The sequence below is a fragment of the Marmota flaviventris genome, chromosome 13 (genome assembly GCF_047511675.1).
Source record: "Marmota flaviventris isolate mMarFla1 chromosome 13, mMarFla1.hap1, whole genome shotgun sequence".
NCBI lineage: Eukaryota > Metazoa > Chordata > Mammalia > Rodentia > Sciuridae > Marmota > Marmota flaviventris.
This window is the reverse complement of record NC_092510.1, coordinates 66680312-66706994: the sequence shown is the minus strand read 5'-3', so window position 1 is coordinate 66706994 and position 26683 is coordinate 66680312. Positions and strand designations below refer to the sequence as shown.

Genomic DNA, 26683 nt, shown 5'->3' with positions numbered 1-26683 from the left:
ATAGGCATGCACCATCATGCCTGATGTTACTATCATTTTCTTTCTTTTTTTTTTAATATTTAATTTTTAGTTTTAGGTGGACATAACCCAGTGCCTCATGCATGCTAGGCGGGTGCGCAACCACTTGAGCCACATCCCCAGCTCCGATGTTACTATCATTTTCTTCCCAATGGCTTTTTCCTTTTGAGTTTATCTTTTTTTTTCAAAATGTCATGTATTTTTTAAATCTGTCATTTTTTTTTTCTAAAATTTTTATTAGTTATTGATGGACCTTTATTCATTTATTTGTTTATATGTATTGCTGAGACTCGAACCCAGTGCCTCACACATGCTAGGCAAGCACTCTACCACTGAGCCACAACCCTAGCCCCTTGATCTGTCATCTTTAACATAAAATTTATTCCTGTACTTTTCCAATATGACAACTACTGGCCTAATGTGGCTATGTAACAATTAAACAAAGTATCAGTATCTTAAAAATAGCAACATTTTAAATGCTTATTAGCCAGATATAGTTAGTAGAATTCAACATGGGACCACGAAGATATAGAGTATTTACAACTTTGCAGAAAGTTCACTTTGACATTGCTCATGTATTCTGTTTCTGACAACGTAAATCAGAATCAGACCATATGCTGTCTGTGCAAATATCCTGTCATCTCGAACACCATTTCAGTTCTAGCTCTAACTTTACACCTTATTCACTGTCCATGTCACTGCTCACTGAATTCCTTGCTAAGCTGCTTGATTTTTTTTCTTTTTGTTTTTTGAGTACCGTGGATTGAACTCAGGGGCACTTGACCACTGAAGCATATCCCCAGCCATATTTTGTATTTTATTTAGAGACATGGTCGTCTAAGTTGCTTAGGGCCTTGCTAAGTTGCCAAAGCTCTTTTCCAACTCGTGATCCCCCTGGCTAGAATGTATTTCTAAACTATAAAGTTCTTGAAAAGTAACTGTAATACAATTAGCTAAAAAAATTAATCCCTTAGTCACCAGTCAGTGCTTTAATTTCTTTTGCTCTCATTAAATTTGTAATCTATTCATGTCATATTTTAATTATTACTAGGATTGGGAATGAATGAGAACAAGTGTTCTGATTAAGCTTGAAGATATTCTCCTTTTACTTTTGGAAAATATTTTAGTAATTTAATGCAATGAAAATAATTTAAACATTGAGTTGACAATTTTAATCAATTTTTTAAACAATCTTTTAAAATTGTTATCCTTTTAACTTTCCTTTTTTATTGTTGTTTCTCTGGTATTGGGGATTGAACCCATTGGCACTTAACCATTGAGCCACATTCCCAGTCTTTTTACGTTTTATTGTGAGACAGGTCTTATTAAGTTACTTAGGATCTCACTAAAATTGCTGAGGCTGACCTGGAACTTGTAATCCTCCTGCCTTAACCTCCCAAATAGTTGCGATTGTAGCATGTGCCATCTTGCCCCTTATGATAACTTTCTAGTCATAGTAGTTTTTTCACTATTTTATACAAAAAGGAAATTGAAGTCTAGAGATTTAAGTGATTTTTCCAAAGGTAGAGGACTAAGAAAGAAAACCAGGGCTACAGAATCCAGTGTCATCATTTTTCTTCTTCTTGCTTCTCTTCCCCCTCCCTCTATTGAAATGTTATAGACACTTAATGTTTTCCTTCAATACTTCGAAATGTTCAAAATAGTCTTTCAAAGTCTTTGTTCAGTAAATTCAGCATTGGGACCTTTGCTTTATACTGATTGTTTTTTCCTTGTTTATGAACTACGTTTTGTTTCTTTTTATGACTTGTAATACTTTAAAAAACATGTTTTTTTTCAGTTGTTGATAGACCTTTATTTTATTTATTTGTATGCGGTGCTGAGAATTGAACCCAGTGCCTCAAAGATGCCAGGCAAGTGCACTAGTGCTGAGCCCCAGCCTCAACCTGTAATACTCTTTTATTGGATATTTAAATAATATAATTTGACAGTTGTAGAAATAGATTGTTCCCTTCCTCAGGTTTGTTTTTGTTACTGTTGAAATTGCTCGTTTAGTGACTTTATTTTAGACTAATTTTATAATACCTCTATTTTTTCTTATAGCCAGTGAATTCTTTATTCTGTCAGCTAGTGATTATACAGAGATTTCCTTAATTTGCTGGAATCAGTGGATTACCTGGGCTTTGTGAAGAGGCTGTTGGAGCATGCCTTTTAACACACAGCCAAACTGTTGCAGACTCTACCTTAGCTTTCACTTCCTACTTGCGCACAAGTCATAGATGGGAGCTTGGGGCCTTCCCAAGTCGTTCCTGAGCATACGTAGAGCCCGGGGAGTGTACCTATAAACATTGGCATGGTCTTCTAGATCTGTAGAAACTTGTCAGAGCTTTACAAATGATATGTACTCCAACTTTTTCTTTCTTTCTTTTTTCTTTTAAGATACCTTTCTTTTTTTTAATATTTATTTTTTAGTTGTAGTTGGACACAATATCTTTTTTTTTTTATGTGGTGCTGATGATCGAACCCAGGACCTCGCCTGTGCTGGGGGAGCACTCTACTGCTGAGCTACAACCCCAGCCCCTAATTGTTTCTTTTTCCTTTTCTTTTTGCTTAGTGTGTTTTATTGTCCTCCCACTCCCAACTTAGGCAGCTTTAAAGTTAAACAATCACGTGCCTCCAGGGAAAATGTTTCTTTATTGGCCAAGTTTCAAGTCAGATCTAGATTATCAGTAGCTGTGTCTAATAATGACAGTTCCCTGGGGATAGTAGAGGTTAAGGAACTTCCAGGCCATACTGTTTTCTTCTATGCCTGTCAGGTTTGAATGTGAGGGTTTTTGTTGTTAATTATTTTTTCGGGTACCGGGGATTGAAGTCAGGGGCACTTGACCACTAAGCCACATTCCTAGCCCTATTTTCAGGGTTTCACTGAGTTTCTTAATGCCTCGCCATTGCTGAGGCTGGCTTTGAACTTGCATTCCTCCTGTCTCAGCTTCCTGAGCTGCTGGAATTATAGAGACTTGCCACTGTGTCTGGGTTAGCTACTTGATTTCTGATCTCTCCTGTAGATTTTTTTGTGTATGTGTGGTACTGGGACTTCAACTTGAAACCAGGGCACTCTACCACTGAGCTATATTCCCAGCCCTTTTTATTTTTCATTTTGTAGAGAGGGTCCCAGCTGAGGCTGGTATCCAATTTGCAATCCTCCTGCCTCAGCCTCCTGAGTTCCTGTTTTATAGTGCTTAGCTCTTCTACAGACTTTTAAGAAACTTTTAAAAATATTAAGTTGTAGATGGACACAATACGTTTATTTTATTTGTTTTCATTTTTATGTGGTGCCAGGGAACATATATCCAGTGCCTTACACATGCTAAAAGTGCCCTACTACTGAGCCACAACCCCGGCCCTCTTCTATGGATTTTTTTTCTCTGCTGGACCCTTTGATACTTCTTTGCTTTTGCTTCTGCCGTTCTTCTGCATAAAATCCCCCTTTATCAATTTGTCGATTGTTTGCATTTTATTGCATTCATTTAGTTTGCATACTGGGTATTAAATCCAGGGCCACACAAATTCAAGGCAAGTGCTCTTCCACTAAACTTCACTTCCAGTCCTTTTTATTTTTTATTTTGAGTCTCGCCAAATTACTTACGGCCTCACTAAGTTGCTGAGACTCTCATCAAACTTTTTTTCTTTTTATTATTTTTTTTATGGTGGATGGACACAATATCTTTATATTGTTTTTGTGTGGTGCGGAGGATCAAACCCAGTGCCTCACATGTGCAAGGCAAGTGCTCTACAAACTGAGCTACAACCCCAGCCTTTTCCTCAAAGTTTCCATCCTCCTGCCTCAGCCTCCTGAGTCACTGGGACAATAGGTGTGCACCATCCCACCTGACTTGGAACGATTTCTTTAAATCTTATGGTTTGTACTGTTTAGTATTCACCTGTTAGAAAATCATACAAGTATATTTAGTGGTGAGTGAACCCTAATTTCGAGGATGGACACTAGACTAATGAAGTCTCCACACAGTTTCTATATTTGATGCGGTATGTTGTGTTACCTTTTCCCTAACTACAAACTTTTATTTAACTATGAGGTTTCTTTTTCCCCCTAGTCATTCTGTTATTACTGTATACCTTTCTCTCCCCTCTTTCCCCCCTACTGTCTGCATTTCTTTTAATAATTTCAGGTTATTTGGATAATAGAGAATATTGTTAATAAGTACAGTCGTCATGATTTGTATTAGATTTGGGTTACTACATAGGCCACAGACATAAAATCTTTTTCTTTAGTAGTTTTGAGATTTGCAAAAAGGAATGTGCCTTGTAGCTTTTTTCAAGTTCCTCCCCTTATCTGGGGACAATGGCTAAGCCTTGTGGTATCTGTTATTGATTGATTGTGCCATGCCATGGTTCCCTGGCTTGCTCTGTAGAGGCAGGCATCATTTCTAAGAATGCCTTTTTCAGGGCTTCAATTGAGGCTCAGTGGTAGAATCTTTTCCTAGCACATGTGAAGCACTGGGTTCGATCCTTGGCACCACATAAAAATAAATATAATTAAGGTTTTGTGTTCATCTACAACTAAAAATATTTTTTAAAATGCATTTATTTGCACCTTAGTTCCATTGAAATGTTCACAATTTCCTCAAACCAGTTGTTTTCAGGTTTTGAATTTTGATTCAGGGTTTCACATCATCCTCACTTTGTACTTCCTCCTTCAGAAAATCTATTTTAAGGTCTCATGTCTTTTTCTCTGAGGCCCGTTTTTTTAAAGTGATATAAAGTTTTCTTTTGTTCTATTTTGCACATGTTTTCTTTTTTGCACACATGACATCCAGGAGATAAAACTTGCCCTAGATAGGAAAGTGCCTGAAGATTTCAATGTATATATTGAAATGGTGTAGTTTGTGTGTTGGGAGAATGGGGGAATGTACTGGAGGTTGAACCTAGGGGTGCTTAACCACTGAGCTGCATCCCCAATCCTTTTATTTTTTGTTTTGAGATGGGGCCTTGCTAATTTGCTGAGGCTAACCTTGAACTTGTGATCCTCCTGTCGGGGCTTCCTGAGTTGCTACTATTACAGGTGTGTGCTATCACACCTGTCTTAGTTGGATATTTTAATAATTGTTTTAGGACTGATTAATTGCTTCCTCTATCCTTTTTACTTCCACAAATACTCAATCTAGTTTCAAAAATATTGGTTCCTTGGGACTCATTTGTTTGTTGGATTATTTTTTCTTTTATTAAAAACAAACAAACATACAAACCGGAATAAAATAGACAGTTTGCCCCTCCATTAACCTATACTTCATATGGTTGTCTCTGAGTCTCAGTAGAATGTCAAGTAGGTAATCATTTGAGTAGATGTGTGGGTTGACTTACTTTCTCTTCTGTTCCTTGTAGAATGGGCATGGCGGTGGTCGAAATCAGCAGACAGCAGACAGTAAGTATATCAACCAACTATCTACTTTTGTCCATGGCTGGTGAAAATTAGAGGAAAGTATGGTGGATGTTATGGGGAAAATAACAGTTGGGCAGCGGCTACTTCTCTAAAAACAGACCAGTTGTATTTTTTTCTGGAAACTGCTGTTCTGATTCATCACTGGAACAGAGTAAAGCCATATTCATTGGTTAAGTGAAATCAAGTCTTATTTCTGTGGCAGAGCTAACAAAGGTCAGCTAGTTCCCACTTCCAAGATGATGGTTGAGGATATTATTAGAAATGTTGTAGCTACAGCAAGATGGTCATAATCTGGTATTATTCTGTCCTGATTGGACTCTTCCCAAGTTCAGTGTATTATGTTCATTTAAAAGGGGCTTTGCTTAGAGACAGTTTGGTAAATGGGGATTGTGATGGACTTTTAAAGCAAAAAAATTGCTATTCGTGTTTCGTTGCTATTGGAACCTGAAAGACTGCTGCTTAGGAAGAGATCGAAAGTGTACGCTGGTGATGCTCTGGAGGAAGATGAGGAGTATCCTATCCTCACAATAGCTCAGTGATCACTGGAGGTAGTGTGGGTGAATCCCTGATGTTTTTTTTCATTCCTTGGTGCCTGGCTCACTCATCTTTGATTATTTATATTGTTTCTGTTTGATCTTTCAGTGAGACGATGGCTATCCACTCTTGAGTCTGGAAGCCAGAATGATTTTTTTTTTTAATTAGGATTTTGGGGAGCATGAATATGGAACTCTAGCAGACACAGTTGAAATTGAAATAATGGAATTGATGCACCAGGGTTTGTTTTTAGTATTAGTGGTAAAGTTGGGTTGCCGGGGCTATTTAGAGAAATGTTGGCAGCTCTGAGCTTGTTGGATGACTGAACAACTTCTCATTCTAGCAGCAGAAGTGGCAAATTTCTTTTGTCCTGTTGGAGGTTCATGAAGGCATATAGGGGTTCTAAGTGGTTTGGAGATAATTTAAAATGAGATCATGAGATATGAAGTATCTGCAAAACATAGTATGCATTTAAGGTATGTGTTTTTTTTTAGGGTGCTAGGGATTGAACCTCAGGGGTACTTTGCCATTGAGCTACCTCCTCTGCGTTTTTTATCTTTAATTTGAGACAGGGCTTCAGTAAAGTTTCTGAGACTGGCTTTGAACTTGTGATCCCCCTGCCTCAGCTTCCTGAGCTGCTGGGATTATAGGCATGTATCACTGGGCCCAGCTGTCTTTATTTTACATAATTTGTTCTCTGTTTCCTCTTGTGGCCCTATTTCTTGTTCTTTGCGAGAATGGCTCACTGTGAGTCTGTTAGCAATGTCATCCATTGCCCTGGGAAGTACCTTTTGGGGTCTTAGTGTGGGGGAGGTACATTAGTGGTATCTTCACCTGGTTTCATCTTTGGAATAGACTATCAGTGGGGAAGATCCTGGAAAGAGTTGACCTGGCTGTGTGCCTACCTGCCTTTTTTTGTTTTGAACTTCCCCTTCCAGTTAGACTATTGAGTACGGAATTCCCTGTGGGTTCACATTAGTCATGCTGGAAGGTAAAGCTGTGTTTTCCTTCCTAACTGGAAAAGACAGTGATGTATTTCCAAGCACATATCTGAGTTGTATGTGTGGATAGCACAAAAACTGAGTCTTTTCCACTGGTGGGGTTGATTGTATCCACATGCTTTCTGAAGCCTAGTAATTGATAAGCTTGCTTATGTGCTCTGAGATTAATCTGTTGATGCATGTACCAAGGAAATTCTTACTAAGCATTTGAAAAGTATGTGTTGGACTGCAGGCACGTATTCTTGTTGTAGATTTTAGGCACATAGATCTCTTCACAGTGTCTACAGTCAGGTCTTTTTCCCCCTACCCTGAACTGGCTCTGAGATTTTGATAATGTCAGCCTGAATGGGTGTATGATATGTACTCTTGGTGGTCTTGCCAGTCAATTTTTTACTTTCCTTTACTGTCCTTTGGAGGAAAATTTGCTTCATTCTATATATCTGTCAATCTCAACATCTCTTTTCCTTCCTGTTTGCTGCCAAGGGTCAGGTTTCTATAGGACAGTTTACGATTATAAGTGTCACTGCTTTCTCTTTCAATCTTCTATGTCTGACCATCACCTGTCCTTTTGGTAGTCTTATTATACAGAGATGGAACCATCTGGCGTCATGCTTGGGCATTGTCCTAGGAAATGTTAACTTTGTATATATTTCACTGAGTGCGACATGTCACAAGATACTGCACAGATTTCTGATACTCAGGGTTGGTTCTGGAGCTAAATAGATCTGTTTCTTACAGCTACTTCATCTGTTCCAGCTCCAAAGACAACAGACCCTCCTTCTGCCCTCCCATCTGTGAGCTCCCTGCCCAGCACCACCTCCTGCACTGAGCTTCTGCCCTCCGCATCCCAGCACACTGCCACTTTGCCCTCCTTGTCCCAGCCTGGTGACCTGTCCAGCAGCCCCCTCTCTCACCTTAGCAGGTATGGGGGAAAGGTGGGCCCAGAGTGAGAAGCACATTGGGCAAAGTCCTAGAGCCTCTGTAGAAGGTTGTTTCCTGGAACAAAACACACTTGTTGCTTCTGACATGACATCTTGGGCTTTTGAATTAATACTCCAGTTTAGGTTTTGCCCAGATCAAGTCAAATACCACCAGATAGAAAAATTTTGCTGGCTTATAATGCTTTTGCTGGCACAGAGCACTGGTTCTCCTGGAATCGAATGGGCCTTTGGTTCCCTGTGACTCTTCTTGGACATCAGGCAGACACCCTGAGTATAGCCTGTCCCCAGCTCTGGACCCATATTACTGATATATAATGTGAATGATGTTGAATTTCTGAGCAGGTGTCTGATTTAATACTTGTCATGACTCCAGAGAGGAAGTTATTTGAAGAGGGTGTAGGAAAATGGGGTTGTTTATTACCTATATCTTTTGTGTAGTGCTCCATCTTGACCCTTTCCCTTGGGAGCAAAAGCTTTTTATTTGAACTCTGGATCTGATTGAAATTCAGGCTCTGACTCTGGCATATGTGGTTGAACACAGACCTTTCTTCACTCATTCGAAGATTTTATGAGCTCTCAGCGCAGGACAGTGTTCATAGAGCAGTCCTGTTTTCACTTTTTCTATTGCTTGAAGAGGAAAGAGTTATAGTTCACTGAATTTTCCTCTATAGATTTCCTAGGCCAGGAGATATCAGATCTTGTTGTGAGTGAGACTTTAGATCATTTCTCACAACCAGGATCCTGTCACTTGGTTCCAAGGGCATGAGGTCTGATGTGGAGGCTTCCCCAGGGATAGGGCCAAGCAGGAATATAACCCTGGGAGCCCAGTGTGCTTCGTTCTTTTGGAATAACCTGTTTGGGTACCTGTTTGGATGGACACAGGGTGCTCTGTTTTGTCTTCTAGTTCACTCTCCAGTCACCAGAGCAGCCTCTCCTCTGCGCAGGCAGCACTGTCCTCGAGCACACCACACACAGTAAGTGTCCATAGGCTCCCTCCCCAACACCCCTCCTTAGCATACCTGAAGCTTTAGTTTATTAATTTTCAAATCTGAGATAATATGGATTTGTTTGCATGAAGTGTCTTGAGTAGTTACTTGGTTCAACCATAGGTTTTCTGGGTTTGATAAGAGGACATGTTTTCTGATATGTGGCTCTTTGCATGAATTGCCTCAGATCCCACATGATATCACTAGGGATGTCAGGTGGTGAGCTCCCCAAGAACTTCCTGAGTTCCCCATTCGATATATGAGATGTTTCTACCCAGCAGAGGAGGTTTTGTTTTCTGGCACTTGTTATGTTGAGGCATTTGTAGCTTTTTGAGAAAAATAGGTTCATTGTTAACTTGACCTTTGTACTCCTAAAAACCATTTTTAATCAAGATTGATGTTCCTTGAACCCTCTACTACTTGGTGTAGAGCAAATACTTAAAAGGAAAAGGGAGTGCTTAGCTTAGGCAAGGATTTCCTATCCTGCGCTGCAAACACCTGCACATTTTTCTCTGAGACTGACATTCCTAGCTATTGGCCCAGTCAATGTAACTATGTTTCATTCTTTTGGTAGTCATGGACATTCCTAGTGGTAGCCATGGGTGTCCTATTGATTTGTGCCTGTGCAGTCTTCCCTGTCTCAGAGGTGCACACTTCGAAGAAGGAAGTCTGAAGGGTCTGAAGGGTGGAAGGGCAAAAATGGAAGCAGAATTATGTTGTCAAGGAAGCCAGGGTGGAAGAGATCCAAAAAGGAAGTACTGGCTAGGAAGTGTTATTATATGCTAAGAATAACCCTAGATTATGGTTCTGAATTCTGACTTGATCAGTTGTGAAGTTGGGAGTGTAGTTTCAAGTGGTATAGAAATGGTCTGGGCAGATGGTGGTGGGTTAAGAAATGAGTGGTAGGGAAAGGAGAAGGGATATTATTGGAGGTGTTTAAATAAAAGCTGAGTAGCTGAGAGTTGGGTAAGTTGAAAGATGCCGAGACAGCAGAATGTCCATGCTTCTAGGTGTTGGAAGCTTCAGGGAAGGTTGGAGTAGGGGGTGATATACAAGCAGGGAGGATTTTGGATGAAAATGAATGAGAGAGGCAGGAAATTGGTGAAATTTGTTTCCCCCGAGGAAGGAATCAGGGCAAGTACAGAATGAGGGATTGGAAAGTGGCAGTCCTGTCTTGTATTGGTATCAAACACTGTGACTTTCAAACTACAGTTTTCCATGTGAAATCTTATATAAACTCCTTTGTTATGTAACGCATAGCTTTGGGCATGGTGGCACACACCTATCATCACTGTGACTTGGGAGGCTAAGGCAAGAGTATGGCAAGTTCAAGCCAGTCTCAGCAACTTACTGAGACCCTATCTGAAAAAGTAAAAAGGGTTAGTTATGTAACTCAGTAGTAAAGCACCTGTGGGTTTAAACCCTAGTATCCCTTCCCCAGCAAAATGAAAGATAACAAAAGAACCCAGAGTCCACCATCTTCTAGGTAGAGTATTGTAGGCTCTTAGCTGCCCACCTGTCTCTGTCCTCTTGTTGTGGAAACGATGAGCTAGCCTCACCATGAGGATGAGGAGCACCTCTGTGCCCATAGCTCTCTTGCTGAGAACCAGATTGGGAGCTGCAAGCTGTTTCCCAGCTGAAAACTCCCAAGTCATGTAATCCAGATGCCAGAACTGCCCATGCAGGGAGTTCCACACTCTGTGTGTCAGAATGGTCACATTGTTAAACATTCAAAATAATTGTTATTGATAGTTATAAAAAGCTATATACTATAAAGGCCTTCTGGTCTCTAACTTTCTTAGTTCTAGCCCTGGATTGCCTATTTTCTCCATCCTTAGTAGCTTTAAAAAAAAATAATAAAACATATAAAAGGAAAAAACAACATTTAAAAATTTTTTAAGTTGTTGATAGACCTTTATTTTATTTATTTATATGCAATGCCAAGAATCAAACCCAGTGCCTCACATATGCCAGGCAAGTGTGCTATTGCTGAGCCCAGCCCCAGGCCCAGAAAAAGCAACAATTATCCTCCCTTTTGTCCTGTGACATAAATGAGAATATTGTGTATATAGTGGTCCTTGCTCCTAATGGAATACCTTGTTGCTAGTTTTATGTTGACAGGCTGTTTATTCTTTCTTCCCAGTTATACTGTAGGGACTGTGTCCTCCATTCAGGACTGTTTTAGTCTTGCTACTAGTGTTGAGTGGATGACCTTCTACATCTGGTCTAGTTGTGGAACTATAAGGCATTTGTCACTTTAAATTTTACTTTTTTTGATACTGGATATTGAACTCAGGAATTCTTAACTACTGAGCTTACATTCCCAGCCCTTTTTACTTTTTATTTTGCTCACTAAGTTGCTGAGGCTAGCTTCAATCTTGCAATCCTCCTGCTTCCATCTTCTGAATCACAGGGTTACATGCATGTCTCACCGTGCCTGGTGCATTTGTCATTCCATACACACTGCCCTGTACTGTGATTTCAACCTGTTCCCCTCCGTGGGCAGTGAATGACACACCTCATCTCTCCAGGCCTCCCCAGCATGGCATTGTCTTATATTTGTACTTTGCAGTGTATTAGGAAAATTAGCCTCTGTGTATTTTTTAATTGGAGTTGGACATCTTTTTTATATATTTGAAAGACATTGAATTTCTTCCTGTAAACTATTTATATTCTTGGTTCCTTGTGTTGAGTCCTTCATATCTTTTTAGGTATTCTGTGTATTAGGGAGACCAATAGACATTTGTGATGGGAGGTACAGATTTTTTGTTTTCAACTCGAGAGTGCTCTATCACTAATTTGTATCCCCAGCTGCCCTTTCTATTTTTTATTTTGAGACAAGGTCTCACTAAGTTGGTGAGGCTGGCCTTGATCTTGCAATCCTCCTACCCCATTTTCCAGTATTTTTCATTTTACAAATAATGTGGCTTTTTAAGAAATATAGTCAGATGTATTTCTTCTCTTTCATAATTCTTCCTTATACAAGAATGAAGGACTCTCATTGTTTTCTCCTTCCCTGGCTTCTCTGGTCCCATCCTTGGTAGACTGTGAGATGACACCAGGTTTTGGATTAACTGTAGACTGGTTGGATGGACTATTGAGACCTTTAAATGGTGTGTGGGTCAGTTAGGTCCACACTTAGGCATTTTCTCGTTACTTGGAGGTGACGGACAGAGTTGGGGGGCAGCAGAAGGGAGGAGAGGCTTTCTGGAGGACTTGTGTTCCTTTCAATATATCAGGAACTGTTCTCTAGCGGGCACTTCTTGTGGATGAGGAAGGTTCATTTTTGTCTCCTGTGAAAGGCTAGATGGCCAACAATGCTTGGTGCCTTGGTGAGAGCTGTTGCAGGGATTGGTGGGTGGTCTCAAGTGGAAGTCCGTCTGTTCTGGGCATGCAGCACACCCTTTGTCTTGGTTCCATGCTGAAAAAGCAAGAGTTCCTGGTAGCCTCAGAGAAACTGTTTTCAACTGTCTTAATCTTTTTTGTCTTAATATTTTTATTAGTTGTTGATGGACCTTTATTTTATTTACTTATATGTAGTGCTCAGAATAAACCCAGTGTCTCACACATGCTAGGCAAGTGCTCTATCTCTGAGCCACAATCCCGGCCCCTCAACTGTCCTAATCTTGGTGAATCATTTTTTTAAAAATATATATTTAGTTGTAGATAAACACACAGTATCTTTATTTATTTTTAACGTGGTGCTGAGGATCGAACCCAGTGCCCCCCACACACAAGGCAAGCACTTTACCACTGAGCTAAAGTCCCGGCACTTGGTGAATCATTTCTGTATGTTCTTCAGATTGATATGGAAGGCTTTGGGGATGAGATGTCCACAGAAACTTTGTATGTTGGACCCCTTGATCCTGATGCCGCCTTCTGCTTTTCCTCTAGGAATTTCTGTACTTCTATATTCTTTACAACTTTTGATTTGAAGACTTAGGTCAGTCTTTTTTTTTTTTTTTTTAATATTTTATAATTGTTGATGGACCTTTATTTTATTTATTAATTTATTTATACTTGGTGCTGAGAAACAAACCCAGTGCCTCACACATGCTAGGCAAGCACTCTACCACTGAGCCACCACCTCAATCCCCTTAAGTCAGTCTTAGAGAACTTTTTCTTACCTATTTGGGGCTTGCTTTGTCCAATTCAGTAGAACTCTTCTTCTACCTCCTTAGTGCTTGAAATTTTTTGTGATACCTTGTTATTAGACTCGAGTGCTTGGCTGGATTCCTGGAACTTAGGGTCTCAGAGAATTTTCTGTTGTTTATTGCCCTTCCTTTCTGGGTGGACCTTGTTGAATATGAATAAGAGCAGGTCTTTATGGAGTAGTCCCTGATGAGGCATTGTTAGACTGTGAGGTTTTGGATTAAAGGACTTTGGTGGCCTCCTGTGGCATGGACCAGAATAGTTAAAGTGCTTAATAGACAGAAATACCTCAAAGACTCTGACTTGGCTGGGCTGCCTATGGCCCTGAGGTTAGTTCTTCTGAGTCTCTGCTTTTGTGATCAGCAGTTTGTTGCTTCTGTACCTTGTTTCAAATACAAAGCTTGATCAACTTGAAGGAGTTTTAAGTGGGTTTTTGTCATAGAGCTCAATTTCAGTGTTATTGATATTCAGTTTATGAGTCCTGGTGGCTGAATCTGCATGTAGTGTTAAGAGACAACAGTGATCACTGAACACAGAGCCCTTTTCCTTAGAGTTCCTGGATATTAGTATTGTCATCTGTCTACCTGTTCAGCCATGAGATTGTGGGCTCAAAGTCCAGGCCAGCCTCTCCCAGTACCCTCTGTGCCTCCAGATCCATGTGTCTGGACTTTTGTTTTGACAGCACAACAGCATGGAGAGTGCCCCTTCCCTGCAGTCCTCAGCTGCTTTCTCCCCAGCAGCGACCTCCACCTCAAGCACCCCACCCTCAGGTGTCAGCCTGCCTGGCAGCATAAGCACAGCGAGCAGCCTCAGCCTGGGAGGGACCACTGTGAACACAGTCAGCAGCAATACGAGAGCTGCACCGTTGGTGACCTCAGGTATGTGTTCCAGGGACCTTTCCTGCTCACCCATGCCACTTTCAGCATGCACAGCTGGCTTCCCAGGAACTGTGTCTAGTGGTGGCTGCCAGGGCTCAGCGGATGGCCACAAACATTAGAAGATAATGTGCTCACTCTGGCCTCTGGGGATTGCTTGCAGTTGGAGTTTTTGGGTAGCCTTCCCTGGGGCAGGATTCCCAACAACTTTTGTGTTTCTAGATCCCCAATTGTTCTGTCTTCATTCATACCCAGAGCTGAGATCAAAAGATGACTGAGGGAGAGGGGTCAGTCCTAATTTGGATGGGTATCTCTTGCCCAAGTTATATGACTGCCTGTGGAAATGGTCCAAACCCACTTTTAACACAGCCTACCCTCTTAAGACACTGTGTAGCTTCCGTTTTGAGGAGGCTGATTGTTTTTTATGTTCATTTGATATTTTGACCTTTGTGACTGAGGAATTAAGAGGTATTTCTCTCTGAAACAACCCTCTGATGTTGAAACACCCTGAATCTGGTGGTGTTTGCTTTCTGTCTTCACTCAAGCCCCTTTCTGGCATGACCTTCTGTATCTGATAGCCATTGCCATGTTCTTTTGTCGTGGACCCATCAGGGTTAGCACTGTAACCGACAGTGAGCTCATGAGACCTGGATCTCTTCTCCAATAGCTGAAGAACTTGTCTAGTAGATTTCCATTCCATTTGATTTTTCTCTCTGCAGGCAAACCACCCCCAAACCTCCCTCAGGGGGTGCCTCCATTGCTGCACAACCAGTACCTCATGGGCCCTGGAGGACTGCTACCTGCCTACCCGGTGAGCGCACGGTGGAACTCCTGGCCAGCCCCAGCTCCCCTGGCCTCAGGGGCTGGCACCTGGCAGGACCTGGTGAGGGGAACCTTGGGTTGGGTTGGAGCTGGCCACCTTGGACTGCTCTTCTTCCCTGAGCCCTCTGTCTTTGCTTCTCCAATTCATGATGTTCCTTCAAATCTAGACTCCATCTGGGCAGTAGATTCCATCTGGGAGGGATCTGTTCCACAGCAACTGAGCTAGGTCCTATTTGTGGGTATCTTATCCTCCCAATCTTGTTGAGGCCACTAATGGGCCTTCTCCCTAATACCCTTTCTGGTTCTTCTGCAGATCTACGGGTATGATGAGCTCCAGATGCTTCAGTCACGGCTGCCTATGGTAAGTGGGAGTAGTGAGGCAAAGGCAATGGCAGTTCTCATTCCTCCCGTGACTGCCACACTGCTTGGCCCTTAGGATCCTTGGCTTATGGAATTGCCTCAACATTACTGCTGAGAAAGCTGGTTTCCATTTGGTGATTGTGCCTGATGTGGCAATAGCTTTGGCAGATGAATGATCTATGATCATCCCTGGGAAACTTAAGGGCCTTTGTTACCAAGAGCCCCAGTAAACCATGCCTTCCCTACTAAATGTGGGTCTTTATCTTCCCCTGTACCCTTGCATGTGCATGTGTGTGCGGTACTAGGGTTTGAATCCAGTATCTATATCCCCAGTTCTTTTTTATTTTGAGACAGGCTAAAGAGCTGGAGATGTAGCTCAGTGCACCTCTGGGTTAAATCTTCAGTACCAAAAAGAAAAAAAGCAGGGAAAAAAAAAATCATGTGACCCAAGATATACCGGTTATTTGGTAGGCCCTGGAGTTTTATATTTTTTTGCTTGAAGCACCATTTGGTTCTCTGGACCGTGGTGGCTGGTGGCTACGTTGGGATAGAAGTGTTACTCTTCTGCCTCTGATGAATGAATAGCTGGAACTGACCATCCTTAAGGTGTCTTCTGGGTCTGGTCTCGCATCTTTATGTGCAATAATGCTCACTCTGGGATTTCCCTAGTGGTTGTCGCCTCTCAGAGCACAGTTGCCTCTTCCTTCTGAATAAGGATGAAGCACTGGGCCATCCCTGGGATAACACAGAAGCAGGTGGTTGGAGAAGGCCCACGTCTTCCTCTGCCAGCAGACAGAATCTCCTTCTATTTAGCCACTCTTCTTGGCCTGACATTTCCTGGAAGAGACTGTCAGACCACTGGATGTGGTCTTTCCTGTTCCCAGAGGAAGGGGCTTTATCCTCAATGAGGTGTTACCTTTCCTTCTTTAATGTACCTGTGGGATTTATATTTCTTGTGCCAAGTCACCAAGAACTGGAAGCTGCAGGTCCCACCTCTACCCACCAGACTCCTGTGTCTGAAGGGAAGCACTTTTCCACCAGTGGAAGTTATTTAGAGAGGCAGAGAATGACTGAAGGATAGCTTGGTCTTCTGCTAGAAGTCTCCTGGGAGTCCCTGGAGCAAAAGAGATGTTTCTGCTCCCAGTATTCCCTCCATGAAATGCCAGCAGAAATTCATTCTGTCTCAGGGACTCTCCTTGGTTCTACTCCCTTATTCAGATGATTCCTTTCCTTTCTCTGTGCCTTAGAAGAAATCCCCTCTGAGCCCAAGTTTCATGTACCTTTCATTTACTTTTCCTTTGGATTATGTTTTTGCCTTTGTTTCTTTTGTGCCTAATGCCTGCCATTAGATTTCCATATCTGTGAATGAACTCCCACTTCTGGGCTTTTTATACCTGTTCCCAGTTGTGTTCCGTATAGGTCCATGCAATTTACCCAGTCTTGCTGCCTCCTGGGGTTCTAGGCTGAGGATACTGTGGGTTTCCTGGAGATGTATCCAAAGAAGGGTGTTAGTGACATTTCCAGCCAGGATGGCTTTTGTCTGGCTGTGACCATAGCTCTAGGGCAGCCCAACGGTTTATCCTTTACTCAGTGTGTCCAGGATAGCCAAAGCCCTAGATGGCAAGTAAATGCCAGACAGGCCTCCTTTGCACACAGTTCCACTGCTCTTTGTCTCCATACAATGTTATATCCACTATTCTTAGTCCTAGGTCCTCTGCAGTGTCAGTGTTGCTAAGGCAGAGTAGGGAGAGGCTAGTTGGGGTCCTAGACCTGAAGTGCTGTGCGCCTACCTGGCACTGCACTCTGTCCCTCTTTTAAACTTTGTAAGCTTTTCCTTTCCTGCTGACTCCTTTTCCAAATTTCTTCCATTTCATCAATTTTCCTGACTGGTCTTTAGAGACTCCAATATATGAAAAGCCAATAAAGTTAATTCAGCTTGTGGCATTGGTCAGGTACCCATTTGTGGTGTGGCTGAGAGACTGGATCTCCAACATCTCTGCCTGGTGAATGCTGTCCAGTTGGTCAGTCTGTCTGCATGCTAGTCAGTTACGCAGTGCTACCAAGCTGCTTACACACAAGGGCAACCTATAACTGCAGCTGCCTGTGAGTGCTACCTTTAAGTTATGCAGCCTGTGTTCAGGAGTATGGAGTCACTCAGAGTGCCATCTGCCTGTTCCCTTCCGGCTGTGCTCTCCTGGGAGTGGGGTGAGACCTTTTCCTGAATAAGCCCCCCTGGTCTTTCCTAGGATTACTATGGAATTCCCTTTGCTGCACCCACAGCCCTTGCCAGCCGAGATGGGAGCCTAACTAATAATCCATATTCAGGTTAGTTGGCTCAGTGGTTGAGAGTGGGAGGGTGTGGAGAAGGCTGTAGCTCATCCCAGGAGATTGAAAGGCAGGTGTTGAAGAGGTGAGAGGCCTTTTCACTATCCGTACTTGACTGGTAGCCAGACCTATTCCTGTTTGCAGGAGCCAGTCTGGCTTTTCCCCTCGTTTACAAATGTCAGTGTTCCTCTTATCCTAGGTGATGTCACAAAGTTTGGCCGAGGTGACTCTGCATCCCCTGCACCCCCCACCACGCTAGCTCAGCCACAGCAGAGCCAATCCCAGACCCACCACACAGCCCAGCAGCCCTTTTTGAATCCCGCTCTTCCACCTGGCTACAGCTACACCAGCCTCCCCTACTACACAGGCGTGCCCAGTGCCTTCCAATATGGGCCCACCATGTTCGTGAGTATTTGTGGGTGGTGTTATTTCTCCCTAGGCCTTATACCCCTGGAAGGTTGAAACTTTGGGCCTGTAATCCAGCTCCTTGGAGCAGCAGGGAGGGGGCAGATCATGATACTACTCAGAGTGTCTCATGTGACCCTCAGTAACTGTTGAGCCTCAGGTGAGGTTATATTCCTCATGTGCTTTTATATCATGTGCTGCACTAATGAAAAGGAATCCCCTCTGGTTGTGGGTATGTCATCTGTGCTACCTTATGCAGAGGATGTATGACCTGCTCCACCTTGCCTGTGTTCTTACACTGTTCCCCAACCTGTGCCCACCAGGTCCCTCCAGCATCAGCCAAGCAACATGGTGTGAACCTCAGCACCCCCACCACTCCTTTCCAACAGGCCAGTGGTTATGGCCAGCACAGCTACAGCACAGGTGAGAGGTGCTTCCAGCACAGACACACAGGGTGTAGCAGAGGCTTGCTTAGCTCACACATGCCTCTTGTTCTCTGCCATGCTAGGTTATGATGACCTGACCCAGGGAACAGCAGCAGGAGACTACACCAAGGGTGGCTATGGTGGATCATCACAGGCACCAAACAAGTCTACAGGTTCTGGGCCTGGGAAAGGTAATGTTTGCCCCTCATTTCTAGGGCTAAAGTTTGGAATAGTCATCTTCTGTCTGTCCTCTCAGGCAGAGCTCCCTCAGTATCCCTAGCTGGGACCAAATATCTATGGGAACAACTACCTGATTTTCTTCCTAGGAGTATCAGTATCTTCAAGTACCACTGGCCTGCCTGATATGACTGGTTCTGTCTACAAAACACAGGTGAGGAAGGACAAAGATGGCCAGGTAGGTTTGTGAGAGTTAAGAGTCCAACCTCACCCTCAGCATTGTCTTCATTGCCTTGCAGACTTTTGACAAGCAGGGATTTCATGCAGGGACCCCTCCACCTTTCAGCCTGCCCTCGGCCTTGGGTTCAACTGGACCCCTGGCCCCTGGAGCAGCCCCTGGCTATGCTCCGCCACCATTCTTGCACATCCTGCCAGCCCACCAGCAGCCACACTCGCAGCTGCTGCACCACCACCTTCCCCAGGACACTCAGGTGAGTACAGTAATGGAGATGGCTTCCTGGGTAGGGGATTCTACCCCAGCCCTGACAGCCTTTTCTCTTCCTTCTCATTCTCCTCAGAGTGGTTCAGGTCAACGCAGCCAGCCCAGCTCCCTGCAGCCCAAGTCTCAAGCCTCCAAACCCACCTATGGCAACTCTCCATACTGGACAAACTAGACCTTTAAGAGAGGGGTGGGCTTTGGGGTAGGGCTTACCCTGGACAGGAGAGAACACTTGGAGCACGTTTCTGGGAGCCTGGTGCCCTTCCCTAGAATTTCTGAGACATGTAACTGTCAGCCGAGCCTCTCAGTGGGGAGCTCCCAGACTCACTATATTGTATGTAGTGTATTTATGTATGTATTTGTAAATGTATGAGAAGCCCCAGGGGAGTGGGGGTATAGCTGCAGATGGCAGCCAATTCTGCTCTCCCCATCCAGACCCCTTTTCACTATAGCCCCTGCACCTCTGATGCCTTCAGGCCTTCCACGGGTGCCCTACTCCATGGGCTGCTAAGGGCTGCCACTGGAAGGGGTGGTTCGAGGCACATTGTGCAATGGTCACATACCAATGAAGAATCACGACTTATTTCAGTCCCTTGTAACCATTATTTGAATTTTCTTCAGCTTGCAATTACTTTATACTGTTTTTGAGAGATTGGTCCTTTTGTCATTTGTCATGCTCCCATTCCAGGGTATCTTGATCTGAGAATAGCAAAGATCATCATCTACTGCCCAACATAAATCTGGGCCCTGTCTTCACATAGAGCAGGGGTTTCTTCTGGTCTGTTCCAGTCCCTAGAAACTTGCTGCCTTCTGGCTGACCACTTAAAAAAAACAAAATCTGGTCTCAGAGAGATGTTCAGCCCATCAGCTCCCCTTTAAAAATCAAAAGATCTGCTTCCACTTCAGTGAAAGCCCGTCTCCAAGCAGACTCCTCTATTCCAGTTGTCCTAAAACAGGTGGGCAACGTTGTCAGGGGTTTTCTCTTGCCCAATCTCCACCTAATAAAGTTATGAGAGCATGCACGGTCTCTGTGTGGTGTGGCTGAGGGATGGGCCTGGGAGAAACATCTTGGACTTCATAAAGCAGAAACTTCTGTGCTTCTGACCACAGGTTGTAAGGCTTAGATTAGAATGCCTGACCTGTATTGGTCAACTTAATGTGGCAGAAGAACCAGCCGACTAAGGTGAGTTTTTACCTTTTCTTCATTGGGGCTCTGTAGTTGAGAGCAGTGTTTTAGCTAATCACATGGCTATTATATAGCTAGGGGTCCTGACTAAAACTAAATGGGGACTTGGGGTCCTGCTAGAATTCACAACTAAAACTAAATGGGGACTTTTATCAAACCGTGTTATCTTTTGTTCGATTTCCTGTTGTTTATTAGCAGCAGGAAGTTGGGATCACAAATAACAATGAAAATAAAATGTTTACCCAAGGAAGGCAGCCCGGTATCTGACCAATCCCTCCAAAGACTGTTCTGTTTTGGAATCAAATTGAGTCAAACTTAACAAATGGCTATGCCCTTACAAACTTTCCTTGAAATCTTGTGTGGATTGGGATAATTCTCTAGGAAAGGAGATGGATTTGGACAGGATGCATGATGACACAGACAGGTCAGCCAGTTTTGGTGGTGGTCCTGTTTTTTCAGCTGAGTTCTGGGCATAATTTTCAAAGAAATAATGAAAATGTTCAGACCACCATTCATTTTTAACACAAGGAAAAAAAAAAAAAGAGGATCATCCCATGGGGAAGTAGCAATACAGGTATATTTTATTTCACATTTTATTAGTAGACAGATGGGCAGAAAAAGACAAAATAAACCACTAAAGGGGAAGTCAACACAAAAATGCATCAAGATAATCTTTTCTCATAAGTTAAACTGAAGAAAAACATCTACAATTTCAGCTAAGAAAACTATTAAAGTCAGGTGTGTCCTGCTGGTTTCAGAATAGTTGAAAATTGCATCTGAATTTGTTTAGTTGTAAATGTAAACCTTGTTTATCAGGATGAGAGGGGTGGAAAGTTAATTTTCAGCAGAGTACTATACATTTTTCCTTCCAATCTCTTACTCCATTGCCTCAAACAAGGAAACCAGCAAAGGTAAAGAAGCAAATAATTGCCAAGGAAGGTTTTGGAAAGAAGGAACTACAAAAGTTCGGCTAGTAGAAAAGAACTCTGGAATGATAAGAAAGGAAGGGGGGGGGACTGTGAGAGAAGCCAACAACGGAATCATGATATTATATCTCTACTCGGCCTCAACAGAGTATTCTAGTGAGGCCTCAACTAGAACCAAAAGAAATCTAAATATGCAGGATTTTGAGTTTACTTCACACCAAATAATTAGCACAACTGTACTCATGAGGTTTTGGCATAAGCCAGAGACCTCCATCCACTCCCAAAAGAAAAAAGAAACAACACTTAGATACTCAAGTATTTTTCCACAGGATATGTTCTCAGGGACAGAAGTCTGGAACCAGCATCTGGGTTTTATAAGTCAGTCTAAACTATCAGAATATCTACCTGCCAATAAATCAACATACCCCTGGCTTCTGGAACTGATTGTACTCTCATCAGAGGCAAACCCAACTTACAATAATATTGCCCTGAAGGGCTGAGAGGTATGACCTCCACTTGGCGCTCTGGCTCCCTGAGTCAACATGCAAGAGGCCAACAGGGCCTAATGGGACAAAGCTGAATATAGCACAGCACCTCCCATAATGCCAAGATGCCTGGCCTACCCTGGGAGTGAGATGCTTTAGCAGTAAGGGGAATGAAAGGCTTTATTTTAGGGCTCTAAGAGAGAGAGACCGAGCTACTGGCTGTAAACTTGGATAGTATGGGCCAGGTATGGGGATGGAAGGGGGATAAAAGCAGGGGGTGGGGCGGTAAATCAAGAGAACATTGAGAGGCTTTGGCTCCAGAAGGTTTGCAGGTTATCTGGAAGCATTACTTAAGAAGTGTGGGGACCAAAAAGACTAGTTCCAACATCCTTTAGAGTTTTTACTTGGACAAAATCACAACACTGTCCTACAGAGCTGCTCTGTTCCCTGAATCTGTGGAATCACTAGATTTAAGGGTGCAATTAGCAGCCCGGGCCCTGTGGAGATTACACAAAGATTCTGGGATCAGACTCAACAATATCCCATAACAACCTCAATGTGTTAGACATTCTCATTTAATAACAGACCAAACTTTAGAGGCCAGAGAGGACTGCTGAGAAATAGCGCATGTTTGAGAGAAAGTTTGAAGAGCAATGAAAACCCTGAGATCAGAAAGGAAGGAAGGAGGAGCTATGGAAATAAGCATCAATCACCTACTCTGACCACCCTAGGATCTGTCCTACCTTGTCCCTAATCTGCCCTTTGGTTCATTCTGAGTGTGATCTAAAGAAGGAGATGACACTGGTATACAGGGATCTTAAGTAGGATTTCTGTCACCTTGCTGTTACTTTCCTTCTGAAATCTGACTTTATAGCCGGCTTCCCCACTCAGAACACCATGAACTCACATACCTCAATGACAAAAATCACCTACTTGGATGATGAAGGCTGCTGGATCTCAATCTTAATTGAAGCAATACATGATAGAGACCTGGAAATCAAACCTGCAGCAACTGCTTGGCTAGAAGATATAGCCTCGCGTGGCTGGAAACTGCCTGCAGTCAACTCCCTTGGTTCTGCCAGAAGAGACAAAAACCCATGGGAAGCTCCATGCACAATTTCTGCTGCACTCCAAAGCCAAAGTATATTGAAAGGAGAAAAAAGTCAGAACTGGTCACTCATGTCTCATACACATCCACATTTATCACTATCAGTATAAGCAGCTCAATGAAAACCAAAATCTTAACACATGCATCTAGGATTAATACTGAGTAATTAAAAGTGGCTACTTAAATTAAAAAAAAAAAAAACCCACCCCACAGTGAGAGAATAGCTTTGAGGGGAAGGCCATGTTAAGTACAAACAGGTGTCTCCTCTCCCAGTGGCCACCAGTAGTTTTGAGTTTCCCTCAGCAGCATCAACCAAAATTGGCGTGATTTTTAACTTTGTTCTTAACACTAAAAATCCACACACACTAATTTCCACTTTTTCCCCCACACACCCCATTCCCTAGTGGGGGGAAAAATAACCCTGCCTTTAAAGAATAAATAGCAACCAAGTGCTTAGTTCTATGTAAAGTATGAATATTTATTTCAGGCTTTAGATTCCCAATCGATTTCAAAAAACAAAATCTGATTTCTCTCCTCAAGAATAGCTGAGGCCTCCGTGTTAGGATGATTTTGTGAAGGCTTAAGGAGCACATTTCATCAGGCTTAGCATGAAGTAAGTCCCTGATGCCCACTGTATCCTGGTTAGGAAGGGAAACAAAGAAAATTCACCACCATGGGACTTGAATGAATGCGTACACACTAATGTAAATGAGCAGCTAAACCTTGGCAAATTTGCTTTTTTTTTTTTTTTTAAAGTTTGTTTTGTGGGTTTTTTTTTTTTTTCCATTTTCTTTTGCTACCCAGTATATGCAGCACTTGTGAACTCCCAACGGTTTCCAGCTTTAAACACATTAATGTCTTGAAAAGACTAATTTCTTCAGGAATCTAAAAACGGAACAAACGTGTTTTGCTGTGAACATTCTGCAGAGACGAAGTGAGGCGGGAGTTTGGGTTGTTGGTTTTTGTTTTTTGTTTTTGTTTTTGTTTTTTAAAAAAAGAATCAATACAGTGATGGAAGGGTAAAGAATGCAAGAATTCAGACATTCTGTGGAGGGTTACTTTCTCTCCATGAAAGGTCCATAAAAAGGAGCAAACTGAGATCCATAAGGGGAGTCAGCAGGAGCTGTGTTTTTTTTTTTCCCCACCCCCGGTGAATAGGTTTTTGTTGAGGGGCCGCTGCTAGGTCCCCACTTGCTCCCCTCCCTTTGGCCTGAGACGGCAGGGCAGTACAGGGGCATCAAAGGAGCACGTCACGACTCCTCATTCCCAGAATCATCATCATCATAACAGTCGGCATCTTCCTCCTCCTCATCTTCATCATCAATGTCGTCATCATACAAGTCGTCATAAAGCAAATCTGAGCTGTTGTCATTGGAAGGCACTTTAGTTTTGATGCAGTATTCCGCCAGGGTTGTGGGGACCTTCACTCCGTCCTTTTCTGCTTCGGCTTTAGTGGCTGAAACCTGTTTCCTGAAGAGTGAAGGACAAGTAGTTTATTGTCTCTGTTTTGAAAATAGATTTATAATTGGCCCCAGTCAAGATTCCTTATCACACTGCTTTTCAAACTCAAAGTTCCTACCTGAAAGCAACTGATATTACGTATTACATTATATTAAACAGTCTCAACCCATTAGTTACCATTTTGAAGGAAACTTTTAATAATGACTTTTTTGTGGGGGGGGATAAATATTGACAAGAAGGAAGCTTAAACACAGTGATTCTCAAGTATTAATGAGGTATCAACTAAAATAAATATATTTTTTATCATCACCAACCTGACCTAATAAATGTAGCTCAATAATCATCCTAATCTGTATTCAGAGTAAAAATGTAATCTTATGCTTACATTCCAAAGTCTTATTATGACCCAGTCTTGGTTCTCACGGTCACATTGCTTTCCCCAATTCTAACATTCAGATGACCCTGGTCCATTTTTTGTGCCTTGAACACATTTAGTTGACTTTCTGTCTGGACAACTAGTTTTCCTGATCTATGTGTTTCTTCTTTGTCATATCTTGACTCAAACTGCATTCAGAGTACCCCCTAACTCCCAGCCCCACATTCTGGGGATTGAATGCAGGGCCACACACATCCTACAGAAATGCTCTATCACTGAGCTACAAACCCAACCCCAGAGACAACCATTTAAATTAGGCATCACTCTCTCACAGCTTCTTGTTATATTCTACTGATAACTATTTTAGTATTTTTTTTTTCTTTTCATGATCCTTTTTGTTCATTCTTCTGTATCTCCCTATCAGAATATAAGCTTCATCAGAGCAGATGTCATACCTCTCTTAGTTACTTCTACTTTCCCAGTGCCTATAACAACAGGCTAGCATACAACAGGTATGCAATAAATATTTTGATTGAATGAAGAATAGTTTCTATCTACCAAACAAATATAAAAACTTGAGTCATCAAGACGGGGAGGATTCAAGTAATCCCCAATCAAGACCTCTTTAAGTTCCTCTTTGAATTTTAGTTATGTTGTCATTCCTTACATACTGATATTCCTGAGGCTTCTAGGCTTCAATCTCTGTGCTCTTTAGCCCTAAGACATCTTACCAGTTCCCAAGGTTTTAACCGACGCTCCCCTTTATACTGATAGTTCCAGCTTACATTTTTTTCAGTGCTATCCACACTCAGCAAGAGTGCATTTTTCATTTTGTTTGCACAGCCAGTTGTTTTTCCATTTTTCATGAAAAGCATTGGTTTCTAAATCATAAATCCCTCTCCAAAGTTTTATTGCTTTGAAGCCTAATTTTCTCAGTTTAGTCCATGGTTTTCTGGTCAATCTCAAATAGAATCATCTCTTACCTACCTCCCTAAAAATCATGAAGTGACACCCTATCTCTTCTGAAATCGAGAACCATTTTTTCTTATCATGACTTCAATGTCCCTTAAAATGTAGTGTCAATCCTGCTTAATTTCCTACTACTACAAATCAAAACTTACATTCAAGCATTATCAAACTACTTATAATGTCCTTGACATGCCATGCTGTTATGCGCCTGTGTCTAGTTAAACATGTTTCTGTATCTCTTAAAAGATTTTTCCTTACCCCCGTTTCTTTAAGCATGAAAAATTTCTGGTTATAAAGCATTATCGTTCCTAGGAACTCTATTGCCTTATATATTCCTTCCAGTGTATCTTGTTTGGGCTTCTATAATTGCACTTATTACTTCATTTGTTTGCAAATGCCAAGTATGAGTTCCCCCTCAGGAGAAAAGCCTGTCTTAACCCATCTAGCAGAGTACTTTAAGCTGGTAGATAATAAATGCTGGGGAAAAAACATCATTTATTAACATTTATCAACATTATACAAAGACCAGAAGCATCTTGGGAATATTCACTTACTGGAACAACGGGCTTCATTCCTGCTCCTCTAAATTTCTATTGGTCCTTGTTATTTATACCAATTATCTTAAACTTTTGGTTTGCAACAGTCACTTGGGTGGCTGAGAACTATGGAAACCCAAACTCTATCCTTGAAATCTCACAGCTGTGGTTTAGGGAGGGTCTAAAAGTGATTCCAAAGAGCAGAAAACAGTTCTATAGTCACACATGATTTCTTGGTGTTTTTTTTTTTTTTTTTTTTGGTCTATTACATGGTATCATGCCAAGTAGATTCATAGAGAGGGATTCCATTTGTATAAATTCTAGTAGTAACCAAATTCCTAACATTCTCCTATAGAGAAGGACCCTATTTGAAAGTATAAAAATATAATATTATTAAGGGGGGGTTGAATATTTTGCACAATTCTTATGTGCTATTATAATATTTATTTAGCTAGTGACTGAACCCAGGGACTTGTGTGTCTGAGGCAAGCACTGTACCAACTGAGCTATGTCCCCATCCCTATTATGAAAATCTTATGACTCCCTTAGGGTTGTTATTAGGAAATAAAAGGTTGAGGCTGATACCTTCTATTTTTTATACAGATGAAGAAAACTAAACAAAAAAGTTAACTGATAAATGGTCACAGGACAAGTAGCAGAGCCACAGTAGATTCCAAGTCTTCTGGTCATGCCATACATT

At 42.2% G+C, this 26683-nt stretch overlaps 2 protein-coding genes and 1 non-coding gene across 14 annotated transcripts in view; 2 read left to right on the top strand and 1 right to left on the bottom strand.

Moving 5' to 3' along the window:
* Nucleotides 1-19956, top strand: part of Ubap2 (ubiquitin associated protein 2) — a 102104-nt gene extending 82148 nt beyond the window's left edge. For 6 of the 12 annotated variants that reach the window (XM_027931006.2, XM_071600699.1, XM_071600706.1 and 3 more), the window contains 13 exons: nucleotides 5377-5416; nucleotides 7708-7891; nucleotides 8815-8884; nucleotides 13731-13926; nucleotides 14643-14806; nucleotides 15059-15106; nucleotides 17352-17430; nucleotides 17630-17835; nucleotides 18159-18258; nucleotides 18344-18451; nucleotides 18587-18651; nucleotides 18737-18928; nucleotides 19016-19956. In XM_027931006.2, coding sequence (XP_027786807.2) covers nucleotides 5377-5416; nucleotides 7708-7891; nucleotides 8815-8884; nucleotides 13731-13926; nucleotides 14643-14806; nucleotides 15059-15106; nucleotides 17352-17430; nucleotides 17630-17835; nucleotides 18159-18258; nucleotides 18344-18451; nucleotides 18587-18651; nucleotides 18737-18928; nucleotides 19016-19111 — 1548 coding nt within the window. In that variant the 3' untranslated portion in view covers nucleotides 19112-19956. The remainder of the gene's footprint in view (nucleotides 1-5376; nucleotides 5417-7707; nucleotides 7892-8814; nucleotides 8885-13730; nucleotides 13927-14642; nucleotides 14807-15058; nucleotides 15107-17351; nucleotides 17431-17629; nucleotides 17836-18158; nucleotides 18259-18343; nucleotides 18452-18586; nucleotides 18652-18736; nucleotides 18929-19015) is intronic. The other 6 variants (XM_027931010.2, XM_071600704.1, XM_027931008.2 and 3 more) reach the window with 4 other exon arrangements.
* Nucleotides 6984-7062, top strand: LOC114089331 (small nucleolar RNA SNORD121A). The gene has a single exon (XR_003582155.1). It is a non-coding gene; the product is annotated as a small nucleolar RNA SNORD121A (small nucleolar RNA).
* Nucleotides 19957-23094: 3138 nt separating the features above from the next.
* Nucleotides 23095-26683, bottom strand: part of Ube2r2 (ubiquitin conjugating enzyme E2 R2) — a 110443-nt gene continuing 106854 nt past the window's right edge. Inside the window, exon 5 of the mRNA XM_027930883.2 lies at nucleotides 23095-24111. Within this exon, the coding sequence (XP_027786684.1) occupies nucleotides 23892-24111 (220 nt within the window). The 3' untranslated portion in view covers nucleotides 23095-23891. The remainder of the gene's footprint in view (nucleotides 24112-26683) is intronic.